The following is a 12,234-nucleotide window of genomic DNA, read 5'->3' as shown; positions in this document are numbered from 1 at the left end:
GTGCAACAAATAACATCAGTGGTATTTGATTCTCATTTAAATAGATACAATTTGTAGATCTGAAATCTAAAATCTGTCGTGAACAGGTAATCTGCCTCCCACCTCTCTCGAAAGAAGAAGAATCAGCTTTATTGTCATGAACGAAATTTGCTCTCTGCAATTTTACCCGTCACACTGAACACAGCTAACACACACACTTGTTCGTGGAACACCCTGGAGTAGATCACGAGTGACGCGCCAACGTACTAGCAAAGCATTCTGGGATTTGTAGTATTAGTGGCACATGCGCAAAATGCTGGCAGGCAAGCACTAATACACATTTGATATATAATGATATCGCGGGACGGATTGAGTTTGACATAACTGGGTTAAAGAAACAGTCAGAAACTAGTTAAGAGTTACACGTCAGCCACATGGAGGTTGAAATTTGATTGGATAAAAACAAAATACAACATACAGTACATGGACTGGAAGCGGTGCAGCCAAGAGAAACGGTACAAATGTTGGCAATAAATTAATACAAATGTATGGAACAAATATTAGAATTTAGGTAGTAAATTGATGAAATATTCCTCGATGTATTCAACAAATAATTCGGATTTACTAAAACAGAGGTTGCAAAAGTCATAACAAACTAAATAATGCCCCCTGGCGACCAAAGCGGACATCACTTGATGATAAAATAAAAGCTCCTAATCGAAGATTGACGTTGTTCTTGGTGCCTACATGTGTCCCAAATATATTAGTGTGCGTGCGTGTGTGTGTAAGAGAGAACGAACGAAGGTTTTCGCTTTATTCAGTTCAACCGGACTTGCTTAGCTTCTGACACATTAAATATGGCGGACGTGCTGACGTATTCCCGCCACGGACCAACATGTATTTTTGTTGTCTATGGTGAAGACGACGACGCAACTGCCCAATGCTAATGATAATGCTAAAGCTAATGCACATCTTCCCGTCAGACAGTCGTCATCTGTGTCTGGTCAACATGGCTCCTTTTCCGGACGAGGTGGACGTTTTCACGGGCCCGCACTGGCGAATGAAGCAGCTGGTGGGTCTGTATTCTGAGAAGGTGAGCGTGCGGGAGTGTTTTTGTTTCACGTTTGCGGTCCAAATGTCTTATTTTAAAACGCACATCGCGGCGACGTTAGCCCCAAACGACGACACTCGCTAGCATTAGCATGTTAGCTCGCGGGGCTGGTTACGTGGTTATGCAACAGGCTTTTGAGAGGACAACACAGCTGCTCATTTTAGTCCCATTTTGCGGGTGGTCAGACAAAATGAATGCTTATTAAGAACAAAAATATTGTATTTGTATTGCCGTTAATGCTACGCAACGTGAGCGTGTTACGCTAGCTAGCGTTAGTAAAGGTGTGTTGTTGTTGCGTAATTTGACGTCGAAAAGAAGACCGTTACACTTTGTAATTCTGTATGTATTCCCCCCCACCAAATCCAACAATAACCACTTGTTTTCATTATCATGGCAACAGTTATTTCAATTAAAGTATGTTACCAGTTCTGTTTTTATTGAGACGTGCGAAGAAAATAAAGTCCAACTTTATTGAGAAAATGATTAGTGCTGCTTTGTAAAAGTGCCAGTGGTCATTTTTACAGCAAAACGCTGTTGCAATTTTTGCTTCTTTTTATGACCAAGAAGATGGAATGGTGCCAGTCTATTTATGAGAATCAAAGTTCTAAAATTCCAGGAAATATTCTATTGTATTGAGTCAATCAAAATTACAAGAGACTTACTATTCATGAAAATTAAGTAGGAATGTTATATATATATATATATATATATATATATATATATATATATATATATATATATTTTTTTTTTTTTTTTTTTGTGTGTGTGTGTGTAAAACCATTTATGAGTATAAAACAAACATGCAAGTTTATGATTAAAAAAAATAAGTGCCACAGAATTGTAAAATATATATATATATATATTTTGCCAACTAAGCTGCGTTTTACTGAATCATCATTTATGGGTTGTTTATATATAGTGTGTGTGTAAAACCCTTTGAGTATAAAACAAACGGATGGAAATTTATATACTATATATTTTTTTGATGTTTCAATTCTGTACTTTTCCCCACAAAATAAAAAAGAAGCTATTTGTATTTACTGGCACAGGTTTTTAAATAAAACAAATATTTTCCCAAATAATCCGTTATATAATATTTTTTTTTCTTGGCAGCTGTCGGAGACCAACTTCTCCAACATCAGCGACTTCCGCTCCTTCCTCCAGTCACTGCTGGCCACCTTCAAGGAGTTCAAGATGCACGAGCAGATCGAGAACGAGTACATCATCGGCCTGCTGGAGCAACGCTGCTGCACCGTCTACAACATGCACTCTGACAACAAACTCTCCGACATGCTGCTGCTGCTGGAGAAGGGCCTGCACAACGTCAAGGTCGGGCCGCCGTTCTTCTTTAAAATTACATTTTCTTGGAAAAAGCCCATTGGGCATTTAGTCAGAAGAAAAAAATAAAAAAGAAAGAGCCATCTTGCTTGAGTTACGAAACACCGCATTGTCAAAGATGGCAATCTGCCTTACGTGGCCATGTTGCAGAATTGCATCAACACAAGGCCACCCCAAAATCATGTTCACTCACTAATTTAATATCGTCGTCATTGTAAAACATGTCTATAAATCTTTTTTCTGGTACCTTCACAATTTAATTACTGTGAAAAAAGTTAGAATTATTATCAGATCGAAAGACAAAATACAATGACCAAATTGTTAATAATTTTCTGTGTAAAAAAAAAAACAGCAAGAAAAAAAGCTGTAATATTTTGAGAGGAAGAAAGTTGTACTTTTGCAAGAATAAAGTCCAAGTATGAGTTGGGATAAGGATGTCGTCACGTTAAAAGTATTAAAAAGTCCAGTGCCACTCGATCGTGCGCTGACTTTGAATGCGCGTGCATAAGCGCACCCTGATTGTAATTCTAAATGGCAAAGCGCTGACTCACAGTACACAGCCTGGACTAATATTAGTCACTTTGCAAATGATTTAGAAAGTGAAAGCAAAGAGAAGTTTCAAGTCACGAGGGTACTTGGTAATAGCGTCAGTGAACCCATGTTATGTTGCCGAACCTCCCACTAAAAGTGAAAATCTGATTATAGGAAGACCATATTTAAAAAAAAAAAAAAAAAAAAGGTTTTACCCCTTCTACGCACTTATTAAACTTCTAAAACACAAAAACGTTCTAATTCGCTGGACTCTGTGTGGAACATTTGCGTCCACATCGCTTGCCTTTTTTTTTTTTTTTTAATAAAACCATTTCAGCTGTGTTAATGGAAAGAAGAATTTTTGTCCAATTTTTCATCATATCCAGCTACAGTGCTTTAGATCAACCAATATCTTTGTATGTTAATAAATGATGCTTGGGTGTTTTTTTTTTTTTTTATAAAAAGAGTGAATACGAGCAGCTCAACTACGCCCAGCAGCTGAAGGAGAGACTGGAGGCTTTCACTCAGGACTTCCTGCCCCACATGAAGGAGGAGGAAGAGGTAGAAGAGCCTTTATTCAAAAGTTGTAAAATTCACGTGGGCAATGGAGTTGAGCGAGAGTGCGCGTTGCAGGTGTTTCAGCCCATGCTCATGCAGCACTTCACCTACGAGGAGCTGAAGGCCATCAAGAAGCAGGTGATGGCGCAGCACTGCAGTCAGCAGCCGTGGGACTGCGCCGCCGACGTCCTGAAAGGATTCAGCCTGTGGAGTCGTGCCGAGGAGCTGCAAAAGGCCTTCAAATATGCAGACCACGAGAAAACAGACTACGGTCAGCCCACTAATGTCTGCATATGTGCAGGAAATTGTCTTATTTTAACGGGACAATAGTTAAACATTTTTTAACCACTTGTTAATAACGATATACAATTATTGTTTTTATTTTACCGTAGGGTTTTACGGTAGTATTATTTTAACCTAGCAAATTGTGGATGATGTTTGATGGTGTGATTTTTAACCAGCACATCTTTAGCAGGATTTATTATACACTGAATGTTTGGGGAGGATATACGGTAGGCTTGTTTTAACTGCCGCCACTTTTGCGAGACTTACACTAGCCTTAATTCAACCGGCACAACATTTGTGGCATATTTCAATCATTTTAGGCGATGTATGATAGTCTTTTTTTAAACTGTGCGACTTGGAGAATTTACGGTGCATTTACAGTAGTCATATATCTATATTCTGTGGAGCTTTTACAGGATTTCCATTCCTTTTTTTTTTTTTTTTTTTTTTTTTTTTTTTTTTTTTTTTTTTTAAACATGCACAACTTTAGGGGATCTATGGTAATATTTTGGGTGACCCCCTTGTCTTCGCACAGAAGCGGAGCGCGATAGAACTTGTTCCGTGCACATCTCCCAACTTCCGGCGGAAGTTGTCATGAGGATCTTTCGCTACTTGGACCCTCCAGATCTTTGCCGCTGCAGCCAGGTTTGCGACTCCTGGTCTGAGCTGGCTAAGACCGGTTCTCTGTGGAGGCACCTCTACCCTGTACGCTGGGCCAGAGGTAACCACGCCGTCCACACACAAGGTGGGGGGCGGGGGGGGAAACAAACAAACAAAAATACTGAATGGAATCGTCCGCAACCTTCTCACTACTGTCTCTTGGCCTGGCATTAAAAAAAAAAAAAAAAAAAAAAGTATTTTATTACTTTTCTTAAAAAAACGTTAGCAAACATTTATGTGTCCTGTATTTTAGTATTGTAAAACAATGAAATGGTCACGTTTTGTCACATCAACACTAGGGGTGTGCTGTTGGTGCGTGTGTTTGTTTAGGTGACTACTACAACGGGCCACCTGGAGATTTGGACCAGGAGCCGGATGACGGCTGGCTGAAGAGTCGCGAGAACGAAGTGCGAGCGTACCAGGAGTGGGACGAGGATGCCGACATTGATGAATCTGGTGACCTTCTATTATCTTCTTTCTTGACTCTATACAGTGATTACCTTGCCCTACGACATGCCTTTTAAAGCAAAAACAATCTACTGAGCGACTGCTCGTAATTGGAAAAACTCCTACGTTGGGGCACTAGTAAGTCAAGATAGCGCTGTATATGAACAGCACATTTACATTCTGATCTTGATCCCGTCAAATGCGGGGCTGTTTGCGTCTCAGACGAGTGCGGCAATACGGGCGACTCGCTCGCCATCAGCACGGCCCGGCGCGAGAAGAGGCTCCTGAACGGAATCATCCAGAACCTTCTCCCTGTCGTGGGCCCGGCCGTCAAGTCATTGGTGCTGGCCTACGGCTCCACTGTGTCCAGTAAAATGGTGCGCCGACGCACGGCAATATTGAAAATATACACACGTTTGGAAAAAATAATGAATATACAAGGATTTGGGAAAAAAATGCTAAAATATTCACAAATATTAGAGAAAATACACATAAAAAAGGTTTGAAAAATTACGCAAATGTTTGACCAAAAAAATGCACATATTAGGGAAAAAAACATTTTTTAAATGCACATATTTTGCAAATATTTAAGAAAAACATTATGTGAATATTAAAAGTAAATATTTAGAAAAATTTTAAAAAAAGAGCAAATATGAAAAAGCAAATATTAAACACTTTAAAAATACACTATTTGAAAAGAATACACAAATATCAGATGAAAAATATGCAAATATTTCTAAAATTACAAATGACGGATTAGAGGAGGAAACGAGAATTATTTGGTCAAAAATACCAAAATATTTTGTCGGTGAATAAATGAGGATTTTAGGAAAAAGTGAAAAAACTATGATGCAAAATACTAATTTGTGGCAAAACTTTGATGAAAGATAAACAAACATTTTAGCAAAAATTTGATGAAAAATACAAACTTCTGACAAAAACATTTTGATGAAAATATATGCTAATTCAGTATTTGAAATAAAAACAAATTGGTTAAAAAAAGCAAAGGTTTGTGTTTGGAAAATCGGAGAAAAAGACAAATATGAGACAAATAATACCTGAATAGTACAACCCCAATTCCAATGAAGTTGGGACGTTGTGTTAAACATAAATAAAAACAGAATACAATGATTTTCAAATCATGTTCAACCTATATTTCATTGAATACACTACAAAGACAATATATTTAATGTTCAAACTGATCAGCTTGATTGTTTTTAGCAAATAATCATGAACTTAGAATTTGATGGCTGCAACAGGTTCCAAAAATACTGGGACAGGGTCATGTTTGCCACTGTGTTACAGCACCTTTTCTTTGAACAACATTCAATAAACGTTTGGGAACTGAGGACGCTAACTGTTGAAGCTTTGTAGGTGGAATTCTTTCCCATTCTTGCTCAATGTACAGCTTCAGCTGTTCAACAGTCCGGCGTCTCCGTTGTCGTATTTTACGCTTCATAATGCGCCACACGTTTTCAATGGGAGACAGGTCTGGACTGCAGGCAGGCCAGTCTAGTACCCGCACTCTTTTACTACGAAGCCACGCCGTTGTAACACGTGCAGAATGTGGTTTGGCATTGTCTTGCTGAAATAAGCAGGGGCGTCCGTGAAAAAGACGTTGCTTGGATGGCAGCATATGTTTCTCCAAAACCTGTATGTACCTTTCAGGTACATACAGGTTCGGTGCCTTACCCATGCCATTGGCACTAACACAGCCTTTTGAACTTTGCGTCCATAACAGTCCGGATGGTTCTTTTCCTCTTTGGCCCGGAGGACACGACGTCCACAATTTCCCAAAACACATTTTGAATGCGGACACGTCGGACCACAGAACACTTTCCACTTGGCATGAGTCCATCTTAGATGAGCTCGGGCCCAGATAAGCCGGCAGCGTTTCTGGGTGTTGTTGATAAATGGCCTTTGCTTTGCATAGTAGAGTTTCAAGTTTCACTTACAGATGTAGCGCCAAACTGTATTTACTGACATTGGTTTTCTGAAGTGTTCCAGAGCCCACGTGGTGATATCCTTTACACATTGATGTCGGTTTTTGATCCCGTGCCACCTGAGGGATCGAAGGTCACGGGCATTCAATGTCGGTTTTCGGCCTTGCCGCTTACATGCAGTGATTTCTCCAGATTCTCTGAACCTTTTGATGATGAAATCCCTAAATTCCTTGCAATTGTACGTTGAGGAACATTGTCCTTAAACTGTTGGAGGTGAACCTCGCCCCATCTTCGCTTGTGAATGACTGAGCAATTCCGGGAAGCAATCACGGCACCCACCTGTTCCCAATGAGCCTGTTCACCTGTGGGATGTTCCAAACACGTGTCTGATGAGCATTCCTCAACTTTCTCTGTCTTTTTTGCCACCTGTCCCAGCTTTTTGGGAACGTGTTTCAGCCATCAAATTCCAAGTTCATGATTATTTGCTAAAAACAATCAAGTTGATCTGTATGAACATGAAATATCTCGTCTTTGTAGTGTATTCAATTAAATATAGGTTGAACAGGATTTGCAAATCATTGTATTCTGTTTTTATTGATGTTTAACACAATGTCCCAACTTCATTGGAGTTGGGGTTGTAGAAGAGAAATCAAATGTAGTAAATGAAATACCCAAATTGTGTGTGTGCACGTACACTGTGTTGATGTGATGAACGGACAAACTACCTTAAGTGAAGTTTTGTTCATCAGGTGCGTCAGATCCTCAGTCTCTGTCCCAACGTGGCGCATCTGGACCTGACGCAGACGGATGTCACTGACTATACTTTTGACAGGTAAACTCAACCTTGACGACACTTTCCACATGGTCAACCTATGACCTGTCGTTCGGCCGGTTTCTTGATTTGCGAGTAAAAATTTCACAAGAAAATCCGTATTTTGTGATTCCGGAGTATGTAATGAGTAAATGATTGTGAATGCAGCAACTTGCTGGAAAACTACAAGTGATAGAAAGCGTTACACATTGTGTTTTTAACCAAACTGCGTAACTTTTAGCAAAGTCTTTTAGCTTAATGCTAACACAGAATGTGAAATGCCATTGACGGGCTGAAGAAATCAGCATTAATGTCGCAGGAGCTCTGCTGAGAATGACAAATATGGTGGTGCCTTGATGAGTTTCTGCAACCACACTCATAACTGTTCTCCATCGAAAGCAATGGAAATTAAATCTCTTCTAAAAAAAAAAAAAAAAAAAATTGCGGTGAGGTCTGAAGCGCACTTGAATCTCAGATTTGAGCTTGTATCTCAAGACAGAAAATGGGCCTGCGTCTTGAAAAACTCATTTCTTGAACACTTCGTATCTAGGGCCTGAACGATAAAATGTTTTTTAGGCCGATTTCAATATTTAGCAGAAAAAAATTCTAACTTACCGATTAATTGGAATAATCATCCATTTATTCATGTCAGAAAGGCTATACATACATTTTGACAAGATGTATTGTTCATAATTTTGATATGAAGGATTATTACAGTTGACCCCCTGCATTCTTGTGGTTTGGCACTCACAGATATTTAAAAAAAATATTTTTTTCTTTTTGTATTTTCTTTTTTTGGGGTGAAAAACAAAACAAAACACTCTGGCGGTTTATTCTTGCTTTTGGGGTTTAAAAAAATAATAATAAAAAATTCAATGCAATCATCATGGGCGTCCATCCACGGATTTCCGCGTATTCGCAGTCCCCATCTGCCGCTGTATTGAGATATTCTGGAAATTGGTATGAGGCTTAAAGATTGTTCCTCTTGTGGTCCTCAGCTGGTTCTTCGTGGGCGCTTGCTCTTCTCTGAACCATCTGGACTTGTCCGGTTGCGACAAGCTCACGGACCACGCCCTGAAAAGACTCTCTCTGGGGTTGGGGGACCTCAGCCCCTCGTGGAAGTCCCGCCGCCGCGGGCGCCGGGCCGTCATCTTGCATCGAGGGGAGGCCGGCCGGCGGGGATCCGCGCAGTTGCCGGCCGACATCGAGGACTCCGCCGAGTGGACGCGGCGAGGGTGCGAGGAAGTGGAGGAGGAGCGTTTCGTAGAGACTCAGCTGGTGGGGAGCCTGTGCTGCTGCAGGCGGGGCCGCGGGACCGCCCCCGACGCCTCAATTTTGCACTACGCCATGTCCGCGGACAGGTTTTGCGCTCAGGCCGCCTGCTGCGCGGGCGACAACGGCGACGGGCGCCTCAGGACTAACGGTCGCTACTCGCCGACGGACACTAAACGCCCCGACAACAGGACTAACCGATCGGGCGCAAGACGCGCGCTTAACTTCCTCAGCCTGTCTGGATGCTACCAGGTCACGGACGTGGGACTCAGGTAAGGCCGCAGCTCGCCTGTATTTCGACAAACCATTTCTATACTCATCCCATCGACCGAGTCATCGGATTAAAAAAAACAAAATGATGCATTCATAAACATAGCGTGCATGGTAGGTGCAGCTTTTATTGTTGTCCACTTGGGATCACCATCTTCACCTTCCACTCTATAATTTCTGACTTGCAGTGTGTGTTTCCCGTTTTACGAGTCTGGCCTGGTGAGTACGGTTGGGCAATATGGGCAACTGCAAATGTCTCTATTTTTGTTTTTAATTTTACGATAACTATAATTTCACAATTATAAAAAAAGTGTAAATATTTACTTGCGTCCCACAACATTTATTGATAATTTCAAAACAACAGCTCTTCTCTATTGTTTTAAAGTGCCTCATACATTTTCTGCAAAACATTGCACAACAATATTGGACGGCGATATTTAACAGTTAGTTATTCACTTCAAGTTATGTCCAGGTTTATACAGGAAAATACGCCAAATCAGGCTTGCGCAATAGTATTTTAGTTAAGCTTTTGTTTATTAAAAAAAAAAAAAAAAAAAAAAAAAACAAAACTAACCAAATGTCCAAAAATGAAGATGAGATCAAAATGTAACCCGAATGAAATATTCGAAACCAAATTGATAAGTTTATGACCACAGCACACACTGGCCCACAAATTTTCAAGAAATGTAGTTGTCTTTTTTGTCTTGCCAACGTTGACTTGTTTTGGTCATCTTGCACGCGTTTGCTGAATGACTCGGCGAGGGTTTTCCCGAGTGTGTTTTTATAGATTTTCTCATCTTTAGCGGACGTTTATTCATCCTGTGAGGGGAAATTAGATTTAGTAGCTTCGTAACAACGTTTTAAAACCTTTCCATGTGACTAGGTGTTTCTTATGAAGAGTGAAATGAAAAAAAGGGCTGTGCTGTTTTTTTCCCAAATGTTTTATTTTATTTCCTAACCATGTGTCCTGAGAAAGCAAGAGCGGAGAAGTGGATGATCTCCGTTGAAATCCTAAAAACAAACCAAAAAAGCTAAATAAAAGAGAATTTCAGAAAAGGTGACGGTGAAAAAAAATGTTGCAAAGGCTGTTGAATTCATTACATTCTATTTTATAATGTTCATGTTTTACCGCAAGTCACGTATTAGCTAATAATTAAAATATGAAAGTTTCCCGAATCTGACCACACGCCTGAAGACTTGCCTCAATCGTACAACATTTATTAGTTGTGCAGACGCTTTTGGACAGAAGAGCTATGAAAAATAAAAATGTAGCTTTGACCAGGTGACGGTGTTTCGTGTTTGTTAACGGCATTTTTGTTTTCGTTTTTTTCAGGGCCATGTCGGAGCTGGGAGGCCTTCCGGCCCTGGAGCATCTGAACCTGTCGGGCTGCCTCTCGGTCACGGAGGCGGGCCTTCACCAGCTGGTGTCGGCGTGCCCCGCCCTCAACGACGAACACTTCTACTACTGCGACAACATCAACGGTAGCCGACGCCGTCCGTCTTACGGCCGCGCGGTTGGCCGCTAGCCTGACTGGGAGGGGGGGAAAAAAGCTCGATACCACGAGAGAGGTCATTTTTCAAGAAAATCAAAATACGAGACAAAAATCTGGTCGTACATTTACATTCAAAAAGTTTTTTTCCCACATCAGTTCATATTACGATAACAAAATAAAAGCTGTAATAAAAGTAAAAGGGTATTAGAATTTTATAATAATTTTAGTTTCAAGAAAGTCATATTGCAAGAATTCTATTATTAATATAATCCAAAAAGTCGGAATTACTTGTGTAAAGTTGCAATCGGGAACGTCATTTTCAATAGTCAAAATATGAGAAAATATCATTTTCAAAAGTCAATGCAAAAAAAATTATAGTACCCCCTCAAAAAAAGTTGTATTTCTGACTTAAGCATTTTTCATGGAAAAAACATAAAATATTACAAGGTCAGTAAAAATTAAGTGTATACATAAAATAAAATAAAGTTGACGAGGAAAAATGTGGGTTTTTACAAGGAAATAGTAATTATCAGATATAATTTGATGAGAATAGTCATAAATGTACTAGATTTATTTTTTTATGCCAATAGTTTGCATTTTATGAGAATACATTGTAATTGTATTCAAGTAGTCATGAAAATATTTAGAATTAGTAACTTAAATGAGTAATAAATGAGAACTATGAATTATGAGACCTAAATATCCAAGAAAGAATGCAAGTTGTAATTTTTGTGTATTGTTAGGCATCTGTGTAAAAAAACAAAGAAAGTGGTCATATATTATTTGTACAGCATAACGGTAAGATGACGTCACCTCTCACATTCTAGCCCTAAGTACCGCAACATTGTTGCTAGTGTTGTTAGCCTGTCTATGGCATCTCCCAGTATGTGACACTCATAAGAAAAGTTGTTTTGGTTGAATACTCCCTAATCACTCTTTTTGATTTTTAGTTGGCTTTTTCACGAAGAATATCGTTCAGTAACTGATATTTTTTCATTTTATTATTATTATTTTTTTTTTTGTATGCGGTTAGGTCCAAACGCAGACACGGCGAGCGGATGCCAGAACCTGCAGTGCGGATTCAGGGCGTGCTGTCGCTCCGGAGAGTGAACCCACCCACCCCTCGCTATAATTGCACTTTATCCCACCGGGTGTCACTTCCGCAACGTTTCTGAGTGAAACTGTAACATTTCTTCTGTGTACACTCCAAGGAGCAACGTTTCAAGAGCCACTCTTCCAAAACACCCCCATCCAACACTCTCCAGTGTGAAATTACAAACCAATGACTAAAGAGTTTAGAAGCAGCTTAGAAAGAAACACTGTCAAACATCAATAAGGAACAGCGGGGAATAGAGTTGCCATTTTAGGAGAAGAAAAAGTTACCCGACAAGGAACAAAAGGAGGGTTGTACTTCACGCAAACAGGAATTGTACGAGGAAAACAAAGTTGAAATGTTATGGAAATGCTTGCAATTTTTAGTTGTATTGTCATGGGAAAAGACGTACGATTAAAATCACTATTTTCAGGAAAGGTGAA

At 39.9% G+C, this 12,234-nt stretch overlaps 1 protein-coding gene across 1 annotated transcript; it reads left to right on the top strand.

Moving 5' to 3' along the window:
* Window positions 1-914: 914 nt before the first annotated feature.
* fbxl5 (F-box and leucine-rich repeat protein 5) lies at window positions 915-12,228 on the top strand. Its single transcript, XM_061684807.1, has 11 exons — window positions 915-1,072; window positions 2,204-2,419; window positions 3,425-3,520; window positions 3,593-3,788; window positions 4,338-4,523; window positions 4,793-4,918; window positions 5,132-5,286; window positions 7,602-7,684; window positions 8,662-9,207; window positions 10,539-10,687; window positions 11,732-12,228. Exons 1-11 carry the CDS (start codon window positions 920-922, stop codon window positions 11,806-11,808), a joined length of 1,983 nt encoding a protein of 660 aa, XP_061540791.1. The 5' UTR covers window positions 915-919; the 3' UTR covers window positions 11,809-12,228.
* The last annotated feature ends 6 nt before the right edge of the window (window positions 12,229-12,234 follow it).

Source organism: Phycodurus eques, chromosome 8, assembly GCF_024500275.1.
Source record: "Phycodurus eques isolate BA_2022a chromosome 8, UOR_Pequ_1.1, whole genome shotgun sequence".
Classification (NCBI taxonomy): Eukaryota; Metazoa; Chordata; class Actinopteri; order Syngnathiformes; family Syngnathidae; genus Phycodurus; species Phycodurus eques.
Note: the sequence above shows the minus strand (reverse complement) of the source record. Positions and strands in the feature narration are given on the sequence as shown.

Coding starts and splice junctions, on each gene's coding strand:
- fbxl5 (XM_061684807.1), top strand. CDS start 920: ATGCTAATGATAATGCTAAAGCTAATGCACATCTTCCCGTCAGACAGT. Junction 3,521..3,592: donor ACATGAAGGAGGAGGAAGAG/GTAGAAGAGCCT, acceptor TGCGCGTTGCAG/GTGTTTCAGCCCATGCTCAT. Junction 4,524..4,792: donor CCCTGTACGCTGGGCCAGAG/GTAACCACGCCG, acceptor GTGTTTGTTTAG/GTGACTACTACAACGGGCCA.